The sequence below is a fragment of the Nerophis lumbriciformis genome, linkage group LG10 (assembly GCF_033978685.3).
Source record: "Nerophis lumbriciformis linkage group LG10, RoL_Nlum_v2.1, whole genome shotgun sequence".
In the NCBI taxonomy this organism is placed as follows: Eukaryota; Metazoa; Chordata; class Actinopteri; order Syngnathiformes; family Syngnathidae; genus Nerophis; species Nerophis lumbriciformis.
Genome location: NC_084557.2, coordinates 5,616,078 through 5,642,771, shown reverse-complemented (window position 1 = coordinate 5,642,771; position 26,694 = coordinate 5,616,078). Strand labels below are relative to the sequence as shown.

General features: G+C 41.5%; 1 protein-coding gene across 1 annotated transcript in view; it reads left to right on the top strand.

Moving 5' to 3' along the window:
* tln2b (talin 2b) overlaps positions 1-26,694 on the top strand; it is a 415,773-nt gene that overhangs the window by 283,767 nt on the left and 105,312 nt on the right. The window contains exons 37-43 of the mRNA XM_072913901.1: positions 1,830-2,011; positions 14,050-14,182; positions 14,295-14,396; positions 14,494-14,664; positions 21,009-21,155; positions 25,592-25,693; positions 25,774-25,893. Coding sequence (XP_072770002.1) covers positions 1,830-2,011; positions 14,050-14,182; positions 14,295-14,396; positions 14,494-14,664; positions 21,009-21,155; positions 25,592-25,693; positions 25,774-25,893 — 957 coding nt within the window. The remainder of the gene's footprint in view (positions 1-1,829; positions 2,012-14,049; positions 14,183-14,294; positions 14,397-14,493; positions 14,665-21,008; positions 21,156-25,591; positions 25,694-25,773; positions 25,894-26,694) is intronic.

Here is a 26,694-nt window from a genome sequence, read left to right as displayed (position 1 = left end):
TCTGCACACATCTCTTTGACCTAAAATGGATCTCCGTGTTTGATGAGCGCTTCTATTCTCAGCAGCATTCTATTACAAAATGTCATCCGACCTGCCGAGAATGTCAGAGCTGTTTATGGCGTCACATTAGTGCCAAAAATCCGAGCGCATAAAAACTGTTATCGCGCGCTGATTCTCCACTTCGTGCGCACGCGACACCCTTTTGCGCGCGCGTGGTGCCTTTTTGCGCGCGCGCGGTGTCTTTCTGTGCGCGCGCGGTGCCTTTCTGTGCGCGCGCCGTGCCTTTCTGTGCGTGCGCGGTGCCTTTCTGCGCGCTCTCTGTGTACTCCTGGCATCTCTCCTCGCGCTGTCATGTTTCTTTTTGGCCTTTGGGGGCGTGTGTGCTTAGACGGCCCCTCCTTTCTGATTGGCTTTGAGCATTTTTCATATGACCAATCATTCTCCAGCGTAGCAACGTTGTAGCCATCTTACCTCTGACATCTAGCCTCAATCATTACATTGATGTCAATGGTACATGTACTAATTAAATTACCATAACTTGCTTGATTTTCGACCAATTTACAAACAGTTTGCCTTGTTACAAATCTTATTACATGTAGATATGACATATGATGCTGTACCTGTTGAAATTACCTCTTTCGCTTTAAAAAAAAAAAAGACTTAATTGTGCAACATAGTTGTGTAGTGTCAGTGTTAGTCAGTTCTCTGATTATTTTAAACTGTTTCAGAATACATTATTAAAAGCTATTTTTAACATTTTAAAAACAAAATTCAAAGATTATTCCATAAATTGTATGGCTGAATCAAAAGAAATTCCATAAATTAGAAAACAAATGTTCAAGAAGAAGTGAAAATATAAAATAATGTTATGGTTGGATGTTATTGCTGGTGGACCAGTTCTGGCTGAAAGATGTGATTATGGTGTTTGTTGTCTTATTATTTATTTGGGTCACATTTTGTATTACCCTGTATTGTGTTTATGTGGTATGAAATAACCTTCATCAGCGCGCAACATTTTTTTATCCACTTCTTCCTCCGTAAATCTTGATACATATTGACGATGACCCGCCCTGCTATACTTCTGATTGGCTCTGAGCATTTTTCAGCATTTTTCGCCTGACCAATCAGAAAGAAGGGGCCGTCTAAGCATACCCGCCCCCAAAGTGCCAAAAAGAAACATGACAGCGCGAGGAGAGATGCCAGGAGTACACAGAGAGTGCGCAGAAAGGCGTCACGCGCGCACAGAAAGGCACCGCGCGCGCAAAAAGGCACCACGCGCGCGCAAAAGGGTGTCGCGCGCACGAAGTGGCGAATCAGCGCGCGATAACAGTTTTTATGCGCTCGGATTTTTGGCACTAATGTGACGCCATAGCTGTTCCCTTAAAATAAAAGATTCAAAATCCAACAATACAGAAAGGTGTGTGCGATGAATGTTCAGAGAATTGGAATGGATCTTCTCCCCTGTTGTAACGTCTCCAAACGAATCACAAAGATACATTTTTATGTTTTCAAACTGAGCGTGAAAGTCCTCACAGAGTCCTCTAAAAGCTTTATGGCTGTAATCTGTTGGAGGGCAGTGTTTAACGGCACTCGCGCCCTCACTGCTGCCCTAATCTTCATCTTGTTAATCTAATTGTCGAGGGAGGCTTTGGCTGGGATCATAAAGACTGAAGGTGTTTCTTCTTGTGTCTCTGTAAAGCTGTCTTTCTAATCTCATGCCTCAGTTCGATTGCTCCTTTGATCTCTTCCGCAGTAGTATAAGTAATATGAACAACTCTGTCATACCAACGGAGCTTCACTGTTGCACTCGTCTTTCGCCTTCTCCACAGGGTGCAGTATCCCAGGAGCCGATAGTCCGTTCAGCGCGCTCTATGCTTGATAGCTCCACTTACCTCCTTGAAACGGCCAGGTCGCTGGTCCTCAACCCCAAAGACCCGCCCACTTGGTCTATACTCGCTGGTCACTCCAGAACAGTATCTGACTCCATCAAGAGCCTCATCACTTCTATCAGGTTGGTTTTGACTACATTTTCTTCTGAAAGAACAGAAAAAGAGTGCTGAATTCATCAAACCTCGCAGCAACAGACTAAACAGAAATACAAATGAGAAAGAACAACCAATTAAAGTTCCAATTAGAAATTTGGAAAACCTGACGAATCTCACTTTGATCAGAACAGATGTGTTTACCCCCACTGGTATTATTCAACACCAAAGCATCTAAACCAGGGGTGCCCACACTTTTTCTGCAGGCAAGCTACTTTTCAATTGACCAATTCATATATATCATTCATATTAATTTATTTATGAAAGAGAGGTTTTTGTTAACAAGTTAAATGTGTTTAATGATAATACAAGCATGTTTAACATTCCTTTCTTTCATGAAGACAAGAATATATGTTGGTATGATTGTGACTGCTATATGATGGCAGTCACACAAAAGAGATACGTGTAGACTGCAATATGATGGCAGTCACACATAAGAGTTACGTGTGGACTACAATGTGATGGTCAGTCACACAAAAGAGATACATGTAGACTGCAATATGATGGCAGTCACACATAAGAGATACGTGTAGACTGCTATATGATGGCAGTCACACATAAGAGATACGTGTAGACTGCAATATGATGGCAGTTACACATAAAAGATACGTGTAGACTGCTATATGATGGCAGTCACACAAAAGAGATACGTGTAGACTGCAATATGATGGCAGTCACACATAAGAGTTACGTGTAGACTACAATGTGATGGTCAGTCACACATAAGAGATACGTGTAGACTGCAATATGATGGCAGTCACACATAAAAGATACGTGTAGACTGCAATATGATGGCAGTCACACATAAGAGTTACGTGTAGACTACAATGTGATGGTCAGTCACACATAAGAGATACGTGTAGATTGCAATGTGATGGTCAGTCACACATAAGAGATACGTGTAGACTGCAATATGATGGAAGTCACACATAAGAGATATGTGTAGACTGCGACATGACTCAAGTAAACAACGCCAAAATGTTACATGAGAATATAGAACATTACACACAGCGCTCAAAAATCTATCAAAATGTTTTAGTAGGACTTTGGTAAGCTATGAAGCCACACCGCTTGATGGATTGTACTGTGCTTCAACATAGGAGTATTATTATGGTGTGTGTATAAGGTAAGACATATTATTTGGCATTTTGTTTCGCAATATTATGCAAAAGAAACTTTTCTTACCCAGACAAGAATATAAGTTGGTATGATTGTGATGACTTGCATTGATTGGAATCAGACAGTAGTGAAGTGAATTATATTTATATAGCGCTTTTCTCTAGTGATTGAAAGCGCTTTTACATAGTGAGTGATGATAACGTCCACATTTTCAAATGTAGGAGAAAAAAAGTCCTCCTTTCTGTCCAATACCACATGAAAGTGCTTGCTTTCTGTTTGTCCAGCTTCCATACTCCTTTTTATACACTTTACAAGAAATACATTGGCGGCAAACTCAGTAGCTTGCTAGCTTGCCAGCTTTCTGAGACTCTTATTTTGTTAGAACAGGCAGGATGAAACAGAGCTTTTATTGTGAAGACAGGAAATGTGCAGTCAGTTTTTAGAGTCTATTGAAGTAAAAAGTGTTTCTGGCCTTGCTGTCGGTCGTTTTTTCTTAATAATGATCTGGCAGCAGCCAGCGTCATCTCACAAGACCCTCGGGTGCCGTGAATGTCAATCAAGTGACCAAAGTGACGTCTTGGTGAAGATTGATGATCGTAATTTTTAGGTCTATTTTTTTTAATGCCTGGCTGGCGATCGACTGACACACCCTCCACTATCGACGTAGTGGCCACCCCTGGACTAAACAGAAATACAAATGAGAAAGAACAACCAATTAAAAATTTGGAAAACCTGACGAAACTCACTTTGATCAGAACATATTGTTTTACCCCCACTGGTATTATTCAACACCAAAGCATTTAAAGACTGCATGCATCCATCCATCCATTTTCTACCGCTTGTCCCTTTTGGGGTCGCGGGGGGCCGCTGGAGCCTATCTCAGCTGCATTCGGGCGGAAGGCGGTGTACACCCTGGACAAGTCGCCACCTCATCACAGGGCAGACTGCATGCAATACTTGCTCATGTGTTACCTGAATGTCCAAACATAAGGGTAGAATTAGTTTCTATACAAGCCTCACAATATTATTAGACAATTGCCTATGCATTGTATTTGTATTTTTATTTTTTATTTTTTTTACCGACAAATTGAAAGACCAAAAACAAATTGGGGAACATATGATACTATAATATTGGTTGTATGGTCAGACAATATTAAAGATTTTAATATATGCAATTGGGGTCAAAAATTGAAGGAACACATACAGTACAGGCCAAAGGTTTGGACACACCTTCTCATTCAATGTGTTTTCTTTATTTTCATGACTATTTACATTGTAGATTGTCACATCAAAACTATGAATGAACACATGTGGAGTTATGTACTTAACAAAAAAAAGGTGAAATAACTGAAAACATGTTTTTGTATTCTAGTTTCTTCAAAATAGCCACCCTTTGCTCTGATTAGGCCAGGGGTCTGCAACCCGCGGCTCCGGAGCCGCATGCGGCTCTTTGACCACTCTGATGCGGCTCAGCTGCATACTTGCCGACCCTCCCGATTTTCCTGGGAGACTTCCGGGTTTCAGTGCCTCTCCCAGAAATCTCCCGGGGCAAATATTCTCCAATTTTCACCCAAACAACAATAATAAGGGCGTGCCGTGATGGCACAGCATTTAGCGCCCTCTACAACCTGTACAACCAGCGTGCCAGCCCAGCCACATGTTGCATGCAGCTTCTGCTTGCACACGTAAGTGACAGCAAGGCATACTTGGTCAACAGCCATACAGGTCACACTGAGGGTGGCCGTACAAACAACTTTAACACTGTTACAAATATGTGCCACACTGTGAACCCACACCAAACAAGAATGACAAACACATTTCGGGAGAACATCCTCACCGTAACACAAAATAAACACAACAGAACAAATACCCAGAATCCCATGCATCCCTAACTCTTCCGGGCTACATTATACACCCCCGCGCTGTTTGTACAGGTTGTAGAGGGCACTAATTGCTGTGCCATCACGGTACGCCCTTATTATTGTTATTTGGGTGAAAATCAGCAGACATTCGATAGAATAGTTGCCCTGAAATTCGGGAGTCTCCCGGAAAAATCGGGAGGGCTGTCAAGCGCCATTCATATAAAACTCGCGGGCCGTATTAATATTACATTTTCATATTAAGGTGCGGGCCGTGTGTCTGAGACCCCTGGTTTATACATACCACAAAGCAAAAAAAAACTTTGTATGCAGTGTTATTTCATTTTAAATTTCAAGAGTTTTGTGGCTCCCATTGTTTTCTTTATTTTGTGAAATGGCTCTTTGAGTGGTAAAGGTTGCCGACCCCTGGATTAGGCAAAGGGGCCAACACGTGCTAAACACCTCTGGGAACTCTGAGACTGTAGGAAAACCATTTCAGGTGACTACCTCTTGAAGCTCATGGAGAGAATGCCAGGAGTGTGCAAAGTAGTACTCAGAGCAAAGGGTGGCTATTTTGAAGAAACTCGAATACGAAACATGTTTTCAGTTATTTCACCTTTTTTAGTACATAACTCCACATGTGTTCATTCATAGTTTTGATGTGACAATCTACAATGTAAATAGTCATGAAAAGAGAAGGTGTGTCCAAACTGTTGGCCTGTACTGTATATGCAATTGAGGTCAAAAGTTGAAAGTACACATACATTTAGGAAGAAACATGAAGTGCTTTATTACATTATTTCCAGGCTTTCGCGGGCCACATAAAATGATGTGGCGGGCCAGATGTGGCCCTGCAGGCCTTGAGTTTGACACCAGCGCCCTAAATTGCGTGAATGGTTGTTTGTACAGTGTGCATGCCATGTGACTCACATGTGGCCAGCCCAAGGTGTACCCCAAAGTCAGCTCGGATATGCTTCAGATCCTGACCCTACTGATGTTTAGGACCGTATTTTTTGTACTATAAGGTGCACTTAAAATCCTTTAATTTTCTCAAAACTCGACAGTGCGCCTTATAACCCGGTGCGCCTAACTAATTAAGTTAAAGTACCCATGATTGTCACACACACACACTAAGTGTGGCGAAATTATTCTCTGCATTTGACCCATCACCCTTGATCACCCCCTGGGAGGTGAGGGGAGCAGTGAGCAGCAGCGGTGGCCACACTCGGGAATAATTTTCTGTGATTTAACCCCCCAATTCCAGCCCTTGACGCTGAGTGTCAAGCAGGGAGGTAATGGGTCCCATTTTTATAGTGTAGGGCATACTTCTGGTTGTGCTTACCGACCTCGAAACAATTTTATTTGGTACATGGTGTAATGACAAGTGTGACCAGTAGATGGCAGTCACACATAAGAGATACGTGTGGACTGCAATATGACGCCAGTAAACAACACCAAAACTTTAAATGTTCCATTGAGAATATAGAACATTACACACGGCGCTCAAAAATCTGTCAAAATGTTTTTAGTACGACTTTGGTAAGCTATGAAGCCGCACAGCTAGATGGATTCATGATATGACCCCTTTTAATACACATTATAATCCGTATGATCCGTAATTGTATGAAAATAGACATGACTAGACCCGCTCATCGGCAGTGCGCTTTTTAATCTGGTGCGCCCTATGGCATACTTGCCAACCTTGAGACCTTCGATTTCGGGAGGGGGGTGGGGGTGGGCGTGGTCGGGGTGGGACAGGGGCGTGGTTGGGGGCATGGCTAAAAGGGGAGGGGTATATTTACAGCTAGAATTCACCAAGTCAAGTATTTCATATATATATATATATAAGAAATACTTGACATTCAGTGAATTCTAGATATATATATATATATATATTTATTTTATTATATATATATATATATATATATATATATATATATATATATATATATATATATATATATATATATATATATATATATATGCATATATGTATATAAAATAAATACTTGAATTTCAGTGTTCATTTATTTACACATATACACACACATAACACTCATCTACTCATTGTTGAGTTAAGGGTTGAATTGTCCATCCTTGATCTATTCACTGTCACTATTTTTCTAACCATGCTTAACACCCTCTCTGATGCATTGCTGTGTGGCACGCACAAAAGTGCTTTCATCAAATGCACTAGATGTCAGTATTGTCCTGTTTAAGAGTGTCACAACATTGCTGTTTACGGCAGACGAACTGCTTTACGGTATACAAAAAAGTGACTGCTGTTGTTGTGTGTTGTTGCCGCGCTGGGGGGACGTTAATGAAACTGCCTAACAATAAACCCACATAAGAAACCAAGAACTCGCCCTCCATCATTCTACAGTTATAACGTCATTGGGCAGGTACGCTTTTTTATATTGTGGAGGACCTGAGTCCGCCTGAATTTCAGGAGATTTTCGGGAGAAAATTTGTCCCGGGAGGTTTTCCGGAGAGGCGCTGAATTTCGGGAGTCTCCCGGAAAATCCGGGAGGGTTGGCAAGTATGCCCTATGGTCCAGAAAAATCCGGTATTATAGAAAAATGAGTTTTAAAGCGTAAGTCAGCTGGACTGAATATGAAGGTGAAGCCAGTAGCCAGTTGGCTTCATTTAGCAGAAGCCTGGCCTCCACTGTTGCTTGGCAACCTGGCAGATGACAGGACTCCAAAAAGGCGATATTTAGCCCTCCTCACTTTATGGTCTTCACGCTTCACTATGTCTGGCCTAAAAAATTTAAAAAAAAGTTCTCAATGAGCCAGTTTGTGTTTTTTTGGATTAATATCAACTAATGATGAGAGTGTGCGAGTGTGATCATATCACACCTATCCTCAAATCACTCCACTGGCTCCCTATTGTATCCCGGACCCAATTCAAGATGAACCTGCTAACACATCAATGCATCTACGGCAACGCCCCCTTCTACCTCAAGGACCTAGTCTCCACCGAACCTCCTCCCCACAACCTCCGCTCCACAAACACCAACCTCCTCAAACCCATCCGGACAAATCTACAAACAATGGGATGCCGGACTCTGGAACGCTCTCCCCGACCATCTTAGAGCTCCACAGTCGGTGAACCTTTTTAAGATTATTTGTCGGACTATAAGTCGCAGTTTTTTTTCATAGTTTGGCCGGGGGTGCGACTTATACCCGGGAGCGACTTATGTGTGAAATTATTAACACAATAGCGTAAAATATCAAATAATAATATTTAGCTCATTCACGTAAGAGACTAGACCAGGGGTCGGCAACCCGCGGCTCCGGAGCCGCATGCGGCTCTTTGATCACTCTGATGCGGCTCAGCAGCTTACTTGCTGAACCCCCCAATTTTCCCGTGAGACTTCCGGATTTCAGTGCCTCTCGCAGAAAACTCGCGGGATTAATATTCACCGATTTTCACCCTTACAGCTATAATAAGGGCGTGCCATGATGATACAACATTTGGCGCGCTCTACAATCTGTATTAATAGTGTGCCAGCCCAACACTTGTTATACATTATACATCTTCTGCTTGCACACTTACGTGACAGCAAGGCATACTTTGTCAACAGCCACACAGGTTACACTGACGGTGACCATATAAAACAACTTTAACACTCTTACTAATAATGCGCCACACTTTGAACCAAAACCAAACAAGAATGACAAACACATTTCGGGAGAACATCTGCACCTTAACACAACATAAACACAACAGAACAAACACCCAGAATCCCATGCAGCCCTGACTCTTCCGGGCTATATTATACACCCCTGCTACCACCAAACCCCGCCCCCACCCCAACCCTGCTCCCTCACACATCAACCCCCCTCCCCCTCCCCCCTCTGTGCGTCGGTTGAGGTGGGCGGGGTTTGGTAGCGGGGGTGTATAATGTATCCCGGAAGAGTTAGGGCTGCATGGGATTCTGGGTATTTGTCCTGTTGTGTTTATGTTGTGTTACTGTGCAGATGTTCTCCCGAAATGTGTTTGTCATTCTTGTTTGGTGTGGGTTCACAGTGTGGCGCATTATTAGTAAGAGTGTTATAGTTGTTTTTTTTTATACCGCCACAGTCAGTGTAACCTGTGTGGTTGTTGAACAAGTATGCCTTGCTGTCACCTACGTGAGCAAGCGGAAACACCATACAACGTGTGGCTGATCAGGCACGCTGGTTGTAGCGGGTGCTATATGCTGTACCATCACGGCACGCATGACGCTGACAAGCGCCATTCATTTTTAACCCGCGTGCCGCACCAGCTTTCATATTACATATAAGGGTGTGGGCAGCGTGTCTGAGACCCCTGGTTTATGTATGGCACAAAGCAAAAAGAAAGCTTTGCATGCAGTGTTATATCAAAAATATTTTGCGGCTCCCATTGGTTTCTATAATTTGCGAAACTGGTCAAAATGGCTCTTTGACTGGTAAAGGTTGCCGACCCCTGGACTAGACGTATAAGATTTCATGGGATTTAGCGATCAGGAGTGACAGATTGTTTGGTAAACGTATAGCATGTTCTATATGTTGTAGTTATTTGAATGACTCTTACCATAATATGTTACGTTAACATACCAGTTGGTTATTTATGCCTCATATAACGTACACTTATTCAGCCTGTTGTTCACTATTCTTTATTTATTTTAAATTGCCTTTCAAATGTCTATTCTTGGTGTTGGGTTTTATCAAATACATTTCCACAAAAAGTGCGACTTATATATGTTTTTTCCCTTCTTTATTATGCATTTTCGGCCGGTGCGACTTATACTCCGAAAAATACGGTAAAACAGTGTTTTTCAACCTTTTTTGGGCCAAGCACATTTTTTTCATTGAAAAAATGCGGAGGCACACCACCTGCAGAAATCATTAAAAATTGAAACTCAGCAGCCGATATTGACAGTAAAAATTTGTTGTCGCAATTGTTGGATATGACTTTAAAGCATAACCAAGCATGCATCACTATAGCTCTTGTCTCAAAGTAGGTGTACTGTCACCACCTGTCACATCTAGGGCTGCAACTAACGATTAATTGGATAATCGATTAATCTGTCGATTATTACTTCGATTGATCGATTAATAATCGGATAAAAGAGACAAACTACATTTCTTTCCTTTCCAGTATTTTATTGGGAAAAAAAACAGCATACTGGCGCCATGTTCTTTCAACTTGCCAAATAAATCAAGGAAAATGTTACAAAAATACACACTTTTGACACCCCTGCTATAGATAATAAAAAATTAAATCTGATAAATGTATCGATAAAAAGCAGAGACTGACGACGCATGCGCGTTTAACACAACTCTCTCGCTCTCTCTGTCTTTCCCCCTCCCTCACGAATGCTGCTGCACGCACAATTTGTTTTGTTTTTAACCCCTTCTTAACCCTGAACGTATATTGAAAATACACGCAACCCTAACTCAAAATGCCGGACATTTGAGGCATTTAAGAAACACCGCCCGACAGCCCCGCAAAAGAGGACATGTCCGGTGAAAAGAGGACGTATGGTCAGGACCTAGCCCGTTAGCTGCTAGCATGCTAGCAGCGATCGGTTTCACGTCCTCTTTTGCTAGCATGATAGCAGCTAACGGGCTAGGTCCTGACCATACGTCCTCTTTTCACCGGACATGTCCTCTTTTGCGGGGCTGTCGGGCGGTGTTTCTTAAATGCCTCAAATGTCCGGCATTTTGAGTATTGTTTACACAACGTGCAGTACGCTACTTAATATGTCCGTGTGGAAACTCGTTCGGTACACCTCCGCACCGAAACCAAACCCCCGTACCGAAACGGTTCGATACAAATACACGTACCGTTACACCCCTATTATTTTGATTATTGTTTCTCAGCTGTTTGTAAATGTTGCAAAATAAAGGTTAAAAAAAAAAACGTAGCCTCTGCGCATGCGCATAGCATAAATCCAATGAATCGATGACTAAATTAATCGCCAACTATTTTTATAATCGATTTTAACCGATTTAATCGATTAGTTGTTGCAGCCCTAGTCACATCACACCCTGACTTATTTGGACTTTTTTGCTGTTTTCCTGTGTGTAGTGTTTTAGTTCTTGTCTTGCGCTCCTATTTTGGTGGCTTTTTCTCTCTATTTGATATTTTCCAGGAGCAGTTTCATGTCTTACTTGACCGCTATTCCCCACACCTGCTTTGTTTTAGCAATCAGGAATATTTCAGTTGTTTTTATCCTTCTTTGTGGGGACATTGTTTATTGTCATGTCATGTTCGGATGTACATTGTGGACGCCGTCTTTGCTCCACAGTAAGTCTTTGCTGTCGTCCAGCAATCTGTTTTTGTTTACTTTGTAGCCAGTTCAGTTTTAGTTTCGTTCTGCATAGCCTTCCCTAAGCTTCAATGTCTTTTCTTAGGGGCACTCACCTTTTGTTTATTTTTGGTTCAAGCATTAGATACCTTTTTACCTGCACGCTGCCTCCCGCTTTTTCCGACATCTACAAAGCAATTAGCTACCTGCTGCCACCTACTGATATGGAAGAGTATAACGTGGTATGTCTGCTGATCTCCAGACAGCACAGACACTCAACAACGGCATATTATTTGCCGATTATAATTACTGGTTTGCAAAAAATATTTTTTACCCAAATAGGTGAAATTAGATAATCTCCCACGGCACACCAGACTGTATCTCACGGCGCACACTGCCGCGGCACAGTGGTTGAAAAACATAGGACTAAAAAGCCACCTTTTCATCATCTCTCTGCCTTCTTGTTTTTAAATGCACTGCTTACCTATCTGTTTTATCCAGTGCTTTCATGCTTTTATTTCTATTTTTATCTATGTCTGTTTTATCTAGTGTTTTTCATGTTTTGATTTCTACTTTAATTTTCTATTATATATTCTAACTTTGTGCAAATGTGTGGAACTCAGCACCTGAGGAGGTTAAACTGGTCACAACTTACAAGGCCTTCACAAAAACATTGGAAATGTGGCTTATCAACGCCTACAGCTGCCAGCACTAAAAGATGAGCCTGTTTTGATGCTAAGATAAATTATTTTATTTTTCATCATGTTGTATATGTATTGTGTGCTTTTTTTCTTTTTCTCTCTCTGTCTTTGATTTTTTTCTTTTAAATTGTAATTTTACCGCCTTTTTACAGATGAAAACCAGCCTTCTGGCTAATTCTGGCTTTTTTAACCATGTGTTTTATGAAATTGCATTGTCCCCTTTAAATAAAACAAATCCAATTTAATTTAATTTAACATTTAAAGTTTTGGTGTTGTTTACTGGCGTCATAGTGCAGTCTACACGTATCTCTTATGTGTGACTGCCATCTACTGGTCACACTTATCATTACACCATGTACCAAATAAAATTGTTTCGAGGTCGGTAAGCACAACCGAAATGATTCCGTACATTATGCGCACCGGGTTATAAGACGCACCGTCGATTTCTGAGAAAATGAAAGGATTTTGAGTGCGCCTTATAGTCCGAAAAATACGGTACGTTTATTTACCAGTTAGAATGCATTATTTGTTTACTGGCGTCATAGTGCAGTCTACATGTATCTCTTATGTGTGACTGCCATCTACTGGTCACACTTATCATTTCTATTTCAATGTCCTATTATATATTCTAACTTTGTGTTTTTTTTTATACTTCGTAGCACTCTGAGGTGTTAACAAATGTAAAGTGCGTTACAAATGTAATTCATTATTATTATTATTATTATTATTAATCAGTTCGCAGTAGACATCTTCTGAATGAACGCTTCTTTTACTTGTCTTTAATCTCATGTTCCCAGAGCTGTCACCATCTTGAACTCAAGTTTATAATAAATGATTCACCCCTATACAATGTCCTACCCCATACTTGCCAACCCTCCCGAATTTTCCGGGAGACTCCCGAAATTCAGCGCCTCTCCCGAAAACCTCCCGGGACAAATATTTTCCCGAAAATCTCCCGGTTTTCAGCCGGAGCTGGAAGCCACGCCCCCTCCAGCTCCATGCAGACCTGAGTGAGGACAGCCTTTTTTCATGACGGGAGGACAACAGGGTGACAAGAACTAAATCATCCAGACTAGAGATTAATTGTATTATTATGTTTATCTTACCTACAAATAAATATATTTGTTAATTAAAAAAATAAAAAATACATTTTTACTATATTTTGCTAAAAACATCAAAATTAATTGTATTTTTATTTGTATTTTTTCTGACTCCTTATTACATCCAGCCATAGAATTATACATTAAAATAAACATGTTTGAAATAATACATTTTAAATGATCATAGTAATTCATTTAAAATGACCATATCTAATTATTGAAATAATTGCTTGTTTATCAACAACTTTAGCATTTTATTCATTACATTTTGAAGCTCTCAGAAGCCAAGTTATGTTATATTCCTTAAGATTTATTTATGCAAGTTTGAAGTATCAATTATCTAAACACAGTTTTGTTTGCATATTTTCAGGATGTGTGTGTATATATATATATATATATATATGTGTGTGTGTGTGTGTATGGAATGATTGACTTGGTGAATTCTAGCTGTCAATATACTCCTCCCCTCTTAACCACGCCCCCCCACCCCCCCACCTCCCGAAATCGGAGGTCTCAAGGTTGGCAAGTATGTCCTACCCCAATACCCTACTGTGCAATATTACCCTTTGAGCGCAATATGTCCGACACTGATTGTCATTACTGTATTACTCCGGTACTCTTGTTTTGTTCTGTATATTGTACAGATTTTTTTGTATATTGTACAGAATTGCTTATTGTTTTTATTGGATGGTAGTCTGTTTATTTCAATTCTTATTTTTTTATCTTTATTACTTATGTGATTTATTTTTATTCCATATTTGTTTCCACTACCGCACCTTAAATTGGAGTCCTTAATCTCATTATATGCAAATATAATGACAATAAAGTCCATTGTATTCTATTCTGTTTAATTTCTTAAATCGCATTATTGTGAGTAATGCATTTACTTAGTGTTTACACCAGAATGGAACGAGCGTGTCTGCAGTTTTACAACTTTCTGGCCCCCAGGGACAAGGCACCAGGACAGAAGGAGTGTGATTACTCAATAGATAGCATCAATAAATGTATCCGAGACATTGAGCAAGCTTCCCTGGCTGCGGTTGGACAGACGCTGCCCAGCAGAGATGATATCTCTATGGAAGTAAGCACCCCCCCTCAGCTGTGGCTCGTCTTGAGACAAAGAGCTTAATGGGATCTGTAGTCTTTCTGTTGTGATTTACGCCGTAATTCTCCGCCTTTTGTAACTCAACCAGGCCCTGCAGGAACAGCTGACTTCATCCGTGCAGGAGATTGGCCATCTGATTGATCCCGTCTCCACGGCCGCCCGGGGTGAAGCCGCCCAGCTGGGACACAAGGTAAGTACATCCCTTTATCCCTTATGGATTTAGATAAATATCATCATTCTGCTTGTATTCCATCTAGTGCTTCATCTTCTAACCTTATTTCCCCCAGGTGACTCAGCTGGCCGGCTACTTTGAGCCACTTGTCGTCGCATCAGTAGGTCTGGCCTCCAAGCTGCACGACCACCAACAGCAAATGACCATTCTGGATCAGACCAAGACCCTGTCCGAGTCTGCCTTGCAGATGCTTTACGCTGCCAAGGAAGGTGGCGGAAACCCAAAGGTAATAAGCAACTGGTATTGATTGAATAAATGCGTTTGGCGTGATAGTTGTGTGACTAATGCTAGTGGATGAGAATGATCCTCCCGAGCCATAAACGTCCTTTCTTTCTCATGCTCAGCATTTCTCAGCTATATGTCAGTCGCTCAGCTGCGGGAGTTCTTACCGAGTTTTATTGCTGCTTGTCAAGGTATAGCGGCTCGTTCTCCTCGCTCTATTGATGCAGACAGTATGCACTTACAGTAATTGGTCCAGTCTGCTTTTAGCAGGACAGAGACGGTTTATACAGGACCTCACCAGGGATAAACTCTATTGTGCCATTGTTAGCATTGGTTTCTCTCTCCGTTATTCAATAGCTATGTTAGGGATGTCCCGATCCGATATTTGGATCAGATCGGCCGCCGATATTTGCCAAAAAATGCGTATCGGCAAGGCATGGGAAAATGCCGATCCAGATCCAGTTTAAAAAAATACTCCGGTCCGTGTTTTCCAACGCACAGACTCAAATAATACATTCCACTTTTCTGCTGCTCCCTATTTCCGTTCCGCATTTTCCAGCACACCTTCAACACATCCACATGGATTCTCACGCAGTTGCTTTTAGCTGCTGGCATTGCACTACAGGCTCTTCCCACTCCTTCTTCTGTCTCCTTCTCACAGACAGCAAGCGCAACTTCTTACACACGTCACACGTCACATACGTATACGTCCTCTCCCAGCAGAGAGGTAGCAGCATGGCTAACGTTAGCGGTGATGCTAGCGCAGCCGCTAAGGTGGGCGCCTGCTCAAACGTCCTCTGCGCACGGCAAATCTATGCCACGCACAAAATCAAATAAAAAAATAAGCGCATAACAATTTTCGACACACGGACACGACAGAGAAAACCGTTTTCGTCATCATTGTTCAAATATTGTAACGTCTGTCGAGACGCTTATCTCCATTCGGTGCCACACGTCCACACCATCAAAATGCCGAGGCAAAAATTTCCACATCAACACCGTATGAAAAAATTTGTGATTTTTTTTAGTTGTGATTTCCTTCTCTGCATGAAAGTTTAAAAGTAGCATATATTAATGCAGTATGAAGAAGAATGTTTTAATGTAGACATGCAAGCCTTGAAAGAACATTTTGAAAATCAAGACTACATTTCCTGCAAATGGGTGCATTTCTACCCTATATTTTAACTTTAGATTTATTCTCATATCAAACTTTTTTGGCTGTCTTTTTGACACTTACATCAGGCGCCCCCCTCCACACCCTGGATTATAAATAATGTAAATAATTCAATGTGATTATCTTGTGTGATGACTGTATTATGATGATAGTATATATCTGATAGTATATATAAATGATAATGATAAATGGGTTGTACTTGTATAGAGCTTTTCTACCTTCAAGGTACTCAAAGCGCTTTGACACTACTTCCACATTTACCCATTCACACACACATTCACACACTGATGGCGGGAGCTGCCATGCAAGGCGCTAACCAGCAGCCATCAGGAGCAAGGGTGAAGTGTCTTGCTCAGGACACAACGGACATGACGAGGTTGGTACTAGGTGGGGATTGAACCAGGGACCCTCGGGTTGCGCACGGCCACTCTCCCACTGCGCCACGCCGTCCCTCTGTATCATGAATCAATTTAAGTGGACCCCGACTTAAACAAGTTGAAAAACTTATTGGGGTGTTACCATTTAGTGGTCAATTGTACGGAATATGTACTTCACTGTGCAACCTACTAATACAAGTCTCAATCAATCAATCAAAACACATAGAATCATCATACTGCTGTGATCATATGCATCAAGTGTTCATTCAAGGTTAAGGCAAAATATCGAGATATATATCGTGTATCGCAATATGGCCTTAAAATATCGCAATATTAAAAAAAGGCCATATCGCCCAGCCCTTGTTTCAATGATGCCATTTCTGTTTGTCATGTATAATTTTGTCTATTTTGTGTTTATCCTTGAATAAACAGGTCAGTTTCTTGTTACCAACCATTGTGTATTATTCAAACTCCCCTAATTCAGCTGGCTAGTTGTTATCAAGAGTACTAAAACCCTTTTCAACATGATTCTGACAACTAAGTAGGCTAAATAACTTTAAACTTTAATACATGCTCGGATAGGCCAGTATCGGTCAGTATCGGTATCGGTCAGAATCGGTATCTGATCGGAAGTGCAAAAACAATATCGGTATCGGATCGGAAGTGCAAAAACCTGGATCGGGACATCCCTAAGATATGTGCACGTAAACACATTTCATCGGATTAAAATCCTAACCGGATTAAAAATGCTTCATGTAAACACGCCATTCATAATATTCTGACCCGATCGCGCATATTCTAATCAGAATTTTATTCCAATCAAGGGGTGGTTTATGCCGATTCATTCAGACTGGAGCACATGAGTGTCCACGCTGAGATGGGTAGGTCGTGAGTTCAAACCCCGGCCGAGTCATACCAAAGACTATAAAAATGGGAGCCATTGCCTCCCTGCTTGGCACTCAGCATCAAGGCTTGGAATTGGGGGTTAAATCGCCAAAAATGATTCCCGGGCGCGGCCACCGCTGCTCCCCTCACCTCCCAGGGGGTGGTCAAGGGGATGGGTCAAATGCAGAGGACAAATTTCACCACACTTAGTGTGTTTGTGACTAACATTGGTACTTTAACTTTAAAAACCTCTAAAGGTTAAGTGGCCACATGCGTGGATAGCACCTTTTAAATTAAAGTAAAGTTAAAGTACTAATGATTGTCACACACACACTAGGTGTGGCGAAATTATTCTCTGCATTTGACCCATCACCCTTGATCACCCCCTGGGAGGTGAGGGGAGCAGTGAGCAGCAGCGGTTGCTGCGCCCGGGAATCATTTTTGGTGATTCAACCCCCAATTCCAACCCTTGATGATTTAGCTCTTATTTCCAAAATTATGTACACTACTGAATTGGGGTCTTATGGCCGCTTATGTGGACACTTATACTGCCATCTGGTGGTGTCAGAAGAGTATAACATACAATGGAATTTGGAAAAAAAAAAGTGTAAAAATAAGAATTAGCATGTCACTAAACATGAAGTACACGTTTGTGTAGTTATGGACTAAGTACATCATATCAAAATATGATTCTTAGTTTTTATTCTAATTAGGGTCCAATAAGCCCAAATAACAAAGAGAAATAAAAAAAAGCATGTAAACAAACAGCCTGGGCCTTAAGAGGTTAAATTATCCTTGCTGCGCATGTCTGTGATGTCGGATATACTTTAGTGGTGGAGGGAGGACTACATTTATTACCGTATTTTCCACACCATAGGGCGCACCGGATTATAAGGCGCACTGCCGATGAGCGCGTCTAGTCAGGTCTATTTTCATTCAAAAGGCGCACCGGATTACAAGGCGCATTAAAGGGGTCAAATTTTTATGATTTATTTCTAAAAGTAAAAGACTTCCTTGTGGTCTACATAACATGTAATGGTGGTTCTTTGCTCAAAATGTTGCATAGATGATGTTTTACACATCATCTTCAAGTCACTTTCTGACAGTCGCTTCAGGATGCGCCGTTTTGTGGGCGGTCTTATTTACATGCCTCCACTTCGACAGCGTCTTCTCCCCGTCATCTTTGTTGTTGCGATGTAGCGTGCAAGGACGGGAGTGGAAGAAGTGACAAAAGATGGAGCTAACTATTTTAATGACATTCAGACTTTACTTCAATCAATAACGGAGCAGCAGCTCCTCATCCGTGGCTCACTAGTGCAACAACAACGCCCGAAATGTGTGCCGTGAAAAACCGTCCGACCGGAACTCTCTAATAACTAAAGTTCCTTGGGTGAATAATGTCAACTCACTACATTGGTAGTTTTTAGCACTTCCATAGCGAGTTTACTGACAGATATAAGTAAGAACTTTACACTACTTTATATTAGAAATGGCAACAGAGGAGGATGAATGTCCCATAACAAGAAGATAGAGAAAAAGAAGAAGCTTATCAACACAAATTTTAAGAGCTTATGCAGATCCAAAATACACATCAGCAGGTACCAGAAGGTAAAAAAAGATGGTTTTGCATAATATTGTGAAACAAAACGCCAGATAATAGGTGCCATTTTGTGGTCCTTATACACACACCATAATAATACTATGTATGTAATGCTCTGAAAATCCATCAAGCGGTGCGGCTTCATAGCTTACCAAAGTCGTACTAAAACATTTTGACAGATTTTTGAGTGCCGTGTGTAATGTTCTATATTCTCAATGGAACATTTAAAGTTTTGGTGTTGTTTACTGCCGTGACCTTGCAGCCTACATGTATCTCTTATGTATGACTGCCATCTATCTACTGGTTGCACTTATCATTTCACCATGTACCAAAAAAAATAGCTTCGAGGTCAGTAAGCACAACCATAATTATTCCGTACATGAGGCGCACCGGGTTCTAAGGCGCACTGTCGATTTTTGAGAAAATGAAAGGATTTTAAGTGCGCCTGATAGTCCGAAATATACGGTAGTCTCGGAATGAAGCGATTGTCTTGCTTCTGTCTCCTCCCATTAAACATGTACATAAGTGGCGTTATACACTGTTTGTTGCTCTAAAACAAGTATGGTCTGGGGTGTCATGTGTCGATGTAACAATAAAAGGAAGGATCCAGTGGTCGTCTCAACGAGCTATTTTATTCACTGCCTTACAGGTATTCAAGTGCTAACTGCTAGCCTCGGGCACGTACACAGAATGTCGTAACATTAAGACATGTGATATGTGCCGACCCGCACATATCACAACATGGAGGGCACACAGCTCCTTTCAAAAAGAGAGGTAAAACAAAAGTAGCGAACAGAAGTAAAATATAAAAGATAAATAACGTGACAAATGTCGGACAAGCAGGAATGCTCATAGTCACTGCTTCTTCTTCTTCTACTTCCGTTTGCGCATGTCAAAATAAAATCTATTGAAGGTGTGATGCATGTAAATGTTCGAGGTCCGCACACAGAGTAACATCCATCCATCCATCCATCTTCTTCCGCTTATCCGAGGTCGGGTCGCGGGGGCAGCAGCCTAAGCAGGGAAGCCCAGACTTCCCTCTCCCCAGCCACTTCGTCCAGCTCCTCCCGGGGGATCCCGAGGCGTTCCCAGGCCAGCCGGGAGACATAGTCTTCCCAACGTGTCCTGGGTCTTCCCCGTGGCCTCCTACCGGTCGGACGTGCCCTAAACACCTCCCGAGGGAGGCGATCGGGTGGCATCCTGACCAGATGCCCGAACCACCTCATCTGGCTCCTCTCGATGTGGAGGAGCAGCGGCTTTACTTTGAGCTCCCCCTGGATGGCAGAGCTTCTCACCCTATCTCTAAGGGAGAGCCCCGCCACCCAGCGGAGGAAACTCATTTCGGCCGCTAGTACCCGTGATCTTGTCCTTTCGGTCATAACCCAAAGCTCATGACCATAGGTGAGGATGGGAACGTAGATCAACCGGTAAATTGAGAGCTTTACCTTCCGGCTCAGCTCCTTCTTCACCACAACGGATCGCTACAGCGTCCGCATTACTGAAGACGCCGCACCGATCCGCCTGTCGATCTCACAATCCACTCTTCCCTCACTCGTGAACAAGACTCCGAGGTACTTGAACTCCTCCACTTGGGGCAAGATCTCCTCCCCAACCCGGAGATGGCACTCCACCCTTTTCCGGGCGAGAACCATGGACTCGGACTTGGAGGTGCTGATTCTCATCCCAGTCGCTTCACACTCGGCTGCGAACCGATCCAGTGAGAGCTGAAGATCCTGGCCAGATGAAGCCATCAAGACCACATCATCTGCAAAAAGCAGAGACCTAATCCTGCAGCCACCAAACCAGATCCCCTCAACGCCTTGACTGCGCCTAGAAATTCTGTCCATAAAAGTTATGAACAGAATCGGTGACAAAGGGCAGCCTTGGCGGAGTCCAACCCTCACTGGAAACGTGTCCGACTTACTGCCGGCAATGCGGACCAAGCTCTGACACTGATCATACAGGGAGCGGACCGCCACAATCAGACAGTCCGATACCCCATACTCTCTGAGCACTCCCCACAGGACTTCCCGAGGGACACGGTCGAATGCCTTCTCCAAGTCCACAAAACACATGTTGACTGGTTGGGCAAACTCCCATGCACCCTCAAGGACCCTGCCGAGTTTGCGCATGTCAAAATAAAATCTATTGAAGGTGTGATGCATGAAAATGAATGTCATAATAGGATAATTTTGTTCGAGGTCCACATACAGAGTAACATTCCGATCAGAATTATAATCAGATTAGATCTATTTTTTTAGTCCTTGATCTTAATTGGAGCCATAATGACTATTGTTTTTAACCATGCACAGGCATCCCACACTCATGACGCCATCTCCGAAGCCGCACAGCTGATGAAGGAGGCGGTGGACGACATCATGGTGACTTTGAACGAGGCAGCCAGCGAGGGGGGCATGGTCGGGGGCATGGTGGAGTCCATCGCCGAGGCCATGGGCCGGGTGAGGAGTGGAAATCACCGCGACACTTATTGCCGACCTCATTGGCGTGGTGGTTTCACCGCGGGTGTTGTCCTTGTCCGTGACTGTCATTAGTCCCGCGGTAGTCCTCAGGCAAGGGCTGATATTAGCTGTCACTCTCTCCTGCTGGGGGACATGTCGCCGGATTGACTTTGAGGTTAATAATTAACAATACACACACTCACCAGACACTTCATTAGCTAGACTCGCACAATTTAATGAGCTTGGACATAAGATGTCTGTTTCAATTGACTCTTCCATAGTCTTATTCATTGAACAATATTTATATGGAGTATTGTGGTCGGAGTTTGCAAATTATACTGCATCATAACGAAAGGCCTTTCTGATAATGGTGTTACCTAATGTAGACAATTGGAGATGCAAAATATTCTTCAGTATGATGCCGTGCAGAAAAATTCAAATAAACATCCTAACTCTATTGGGTAATTCGAATGACAAATTATCTTTGAGAAAATAAATAACATTATAGGGGTCGGCCAAAGAAAAGGCAAACTAAAATAAATACATACAGTGGGGTGTGGAGACCCCTAGAGCAGGGGTGCTCACACTTTTTCTGCAGGCGAGCTACTTTTCAATTGATCAAGTCGTGGGGATCTACCTCATTCATATATATAATTTACATTTACTTATTTATGAAATATATGTTTTTGTTAACAAGTTAAAGGTGTTTAATGATAATGCAAGCATGTTTAACACATATAGTTAATATTGTTAATACATTAAAGGTGTTTAATGATAATACAAGTATGTTTAATACATATAGTTAATATTGTTAACAACTTAAAGGTGGTTAAAAATAATACAAGCATGTTTAACACAAATAGTTAATATTGTTAACAACTTAAAGGTGGTTAAAGATAAAACAAGCATGTTTAACACATATAGTTAATATTGTTAACAAGTTAAAGGTGGTTAAAGATAATACAAGCATCCATCCATCCATCCATTTTCTACCGCTTATTCCCTTTGGAGTCGCGGGGGGCGCTGGAGCCTATCTCAGCTACAATCGGGCGGAAGGCGGGTGGTTAAAGATAATACAAGCATGTTTAACACATATAGTTAATATTGTTAACAAGTTACAGGTGTTTAAAGATAATACAAGCATGTTTAACACATATAGATTCCTTTCTTTCATGAAGACAAGAATATAAGTTGGTGTATTACCTGATTGTGATGACTTGCATTGATTGGAATCAGACAGTGGTGCTGATAACGTCCGCATTTTCGAATGGAGGAGAAAAAAAGTCCTCCTTTCTGTCCAATACCACATGAACGTGGTTGGTTTTTGGCATCTTATTTGTCCAGCTTCCGTACTCCTTTGTATACACTTTACAAGAAATACATTGTCGGCAAACGCCGTAGCTTGCTAGCTTGTGCACGCCAGCTTTCAGAGACTCTTATTTTGTTAGCGCAACTGTGCAACTGTGCAGTCGGTCTTTGTAGTTTTGACGACAGGTACGGCGCCAGAGTCTGTTGAAATAAAGTGTTTCTCGCCTTTCAGTCGCTAATTTTAATGAGCTGGCAGTAGCCAGCGTCATCTCAGAAGACCCTCGGGTGCCGTGAATGTCAATCATTTACTTATTTAAGAAATATATGTTTTTGTTAACAAGTTAAAGGTGTTTAATGATAATGCAAGCATGTTTAACACATATAGTTAATATTGTTAATACATTAAAGGTGTTTAATGATAATACAAGTATGTTTAATACATATAGTTAATATTGTTAACAAGTTAAAGGTGTTTAAAGATAATGCAAGTATGTTTAACACATATAGTTAATATTGTTAACAAGTTAAAGGTGGTTAAAAATAATACAAGCATGTTTAACACAAATAGTTAATATTGTTAACAACTTAAAGGTGGTTAAAGATAAAACAAGCATGTTTAACACATATAGTTAATATTGTTAACAAGTTAAAGGTGGTTAAAGATAATACAAGCATGTTTAACACATATAGTTAATATTGTTAACAAGTTACAGGTGTTTAAAGATAATACAAGCATGTTTAACACATATAGATTCCTTTCTTTCATGAAGACAAGAATATAAGTTGGTGTATTACCTGATTGTGATGACTTGCATTGATTGGAATCAGACAGTGGTGATGATTACGTCCGCATTTTCGAATGGAGGAGAAAAAAAGTCCTCCTTTCTGTCCAATACCACATGAAAGTGGTTGGTTTTTGGCATCTTATTTGTCCAGCTTCCGTACTCCTTTGTATACACTTTACAAGAAATACATTGTCGGCAAACTCCGTAGCTTGCTAGCTTGTGCACGCCAGCTTTCTGAGACTCTTATTTTGGTAGCGCAGGCAGGATGAAGCAGAGCTTTTATTGTGCAACTGTGCAGTCGGTCTTTGGAGTTTTGACGACAGGTACGGCGCCAGAGTCTGTTGAAATAAAGTGTTTCTCGCCTTCCAGTCGGTAATTTTAATGAGCTGGCAGCAGCCAGCGTCATCTCAGAAGACCCTCGGGTGCCGTGAATGTCAATCAAGTGACGTCATAGTGAAGATTTATGATCGCTCATTTTTAGGACTATTTTTTTTAATGCCTGGCTGGTGATCGACTGACACACCCTCCGAGGTCGACCGGTAGATCGCGATCGACGTAATGAGCACCCCTGCCCTAGAGGTAGTTGTAGGGTGTCCCCAGCTAAATGACAGATAGTTAATAGTAATGGACCCTTATTGGGTCCTCTTGTACACTCTGTTACATGAATATTGATATATTTTACATGTGGGCACATAGATATAAATGCCGTTAAATGTAGCTTTGATGTAGCTAGCTACTTTTGCCGTGTAGCTTGCTACTGAAGTGTATTTCTGGTCTTGTTACCTCCGCCCGGGCAGGAGGACGAAACGGCAGTGCGGCTGGATCAAAAGAGACGTCAGAGACCATACCATACCATACCAACTTTATTTATAAACCCCTTTAAAAACAAGCACAGTTGAAGAACAAAGGGTTGTACACCACAAAGAAATAGAGGCAAAGGACAGACTAAAAAATAACATTTAAAACAGAAATAAAAATACACATTGAAAAAGCAAATGCAAATTACACTAATAACAATTTGTTGGATAAAAAGCAGTTTAAAAAGTTAAAAACAGTTAAAAAAGTTAAAAGCTAAAAACAGTTTAAAGTCTTTAAAGACGCTTTGCTTGAACAAAAAGTTGCTTTATTACAAGCAAGTGTCCTTAAACAGGTCTGCAGTACCCGGAGGAGCTTAGGTCAAAAAAATGAAGGACTCCTAACTGGAGAAGCCAAACCATCAGTTTTTATATTCCTCCTTTCTGTTTCTGGGTGTGTTTGCTCAGTCAGGAGAGCACATCCTGGCCATTAAAAGGAGATGTTCGTGAGGAAGTGTCTGGAAAACCACTGCTTTAAGTCATAACTCAAATGTTGGCGTTGCACTGCAAAAAGTCAGTGTTCAAAAACAAGGAGAAAAAAAAGTACAAAAATTAGGGGTATTTTATTTGAACTAAGCAAAATGATCTGCCAATAGAACAAGAAAATTTGGCTTGTCAAGACTTTCCAAAACAAGTAAAATTAGCTAACCTCAATGAACCCAAAAATACCTTAAAATAAGTATATTCTCACTAATAACAACTGTACTACTATATGAGTATGTATTTTATATTGTTTCATTGAAAATAAAACAGCAAAGTCCATTTGGCTGTCATCTGTTTTAATATGAGACACAATTGTGTCAAAGTCATGATTTTTTTTTTTCATGCTTGAAATAAGAAATGATTACTTTACAAAAGTAGTTTTATACTTGTGAGTGTTGATGACACAGCTTTGCAACACTTGATATTCTAGTCTCAAGCATGTCATAGGTCATAAAATCTCAGCAACAAGCTGTAATATCTTAGTGAGATCATTTAGGACCAAAACACTTAAAACAAGTAAAACACTCTAATGTAAAATCTGCTTAGTGAGAAGAATAATCTTATCAGACAGAAAATAAGCAAATATCACCCTTATTTGAGATATTTAATCTTACTTAGATTTCAGTTTTTGCAGTGTGACTTAGACAGGTAGTCTTTTCTCAAGGATATGGTTATCACTTTTGCGTTCCGAAGTCCCAATTAGAGCCTCTTTTCCTACGAGAAGTGATCAAATCCACCTGGGAATATCAAACTATGGTGCTGATGTGCTCAAACTGAAATACCACTATTTAATTAAACTTGGTGGTTTGCTTTCTCCAAGGTGAACATAAACATTCACCATACGTAGAACATAATATGAGTTAATTCCTTCACTTCACTACGATTGTCCAGGGATAGCTTCCCCTGTAGCTTAGCTACATTTAATCGGGAGTAACTTGTAGCTTAGCTTACTAGATTGCCCATCTCTGCATACATGTATTGAAAATAGCAATGTTGGTCTTCACAGCTGGATGAAGGAACACCTCCTGAACCAGACGGCTCCTTTGTGGACTACCAGACGACGATGGTGAAGTTCTCCAAGGCCATCGCCATCGTGGCACAAGAGATGGTGACTACGTTCCACTTTCCAATTTCTAATGACTATTTTCTAGACTTCATTAGCTGAAGAGTTCCTTTCGTTCTGACTAGATGACCAAGTCAGTGACGTGTCCAGAAGAGCTTGGCGGCCTGGCCTCTCAAGTGACGGTGGACTATGGGCAGCTGGCACACCAGGGACGCCTCGCTGCAGCCACAGCAGAACTTGAAGAGGTGAGAGATGTCCTGAGAAACTTAAAGGGCAACTAAATTTTGGGGGGGGGAATTTTTCCTATCATCCTATCATCCTTATGTGAGACAAGAACACATGTTTTTATTTTTTTTAATGCATCCTAACTAGTAAATAAGTGCGCTTACAATGGAGCCTATGGAACTTGCTCTATTCTGCCTTTAAAGCGCTTAAAAAAAACATCCAAAAACTTCCATCAAGTTTTTTTTTTTTTAATGCATCCTAACTAGTAAATAAGTGCGCTTACAATGGAGCCTATGGAACTTGCTCTATTCTGCCTTTAAAGCGCTTAAAAAAAACATCCAAAAACTTCCATCAAGTTAGAAATGGCAACAGTGGAGGATGAATGTCCCATAACAAGAATATAGAGAAAAAGAAGAAGCTTATCTATGGCGTCACATTAGTGCCAAAAATCCGAGCGCATAAAAACTGTTATCGCGCGCTGATTCTCCACTTCGTGCGCGCGCACGACACCCTTTTGCGCGCGCGTGGTGCCTTTTTGCGCGCGCGCGGTGCCTTTCTGCGCGCGCGCGACGCCTTTCTGCGCGCTCTCTGTGTACTCCTGGCATCTCTCCTCGCGCTCTCATGTTTCTTTTTGGCACTTTGGGGGCGGGTATGCTTAGACGGCCCCTTCTTTCTGATTGGTCAGGCGAAAAATGCTGAAAAATGCTCAGAGCCAATCAGAAGTATAGCAGGGCGGGTCATCGTCAATATGTATCAAGATTTACGGAGGAAGAAGTGGATAAAAAAAATGTCACGCGCTGATGAAGGTTATTTCATACCAC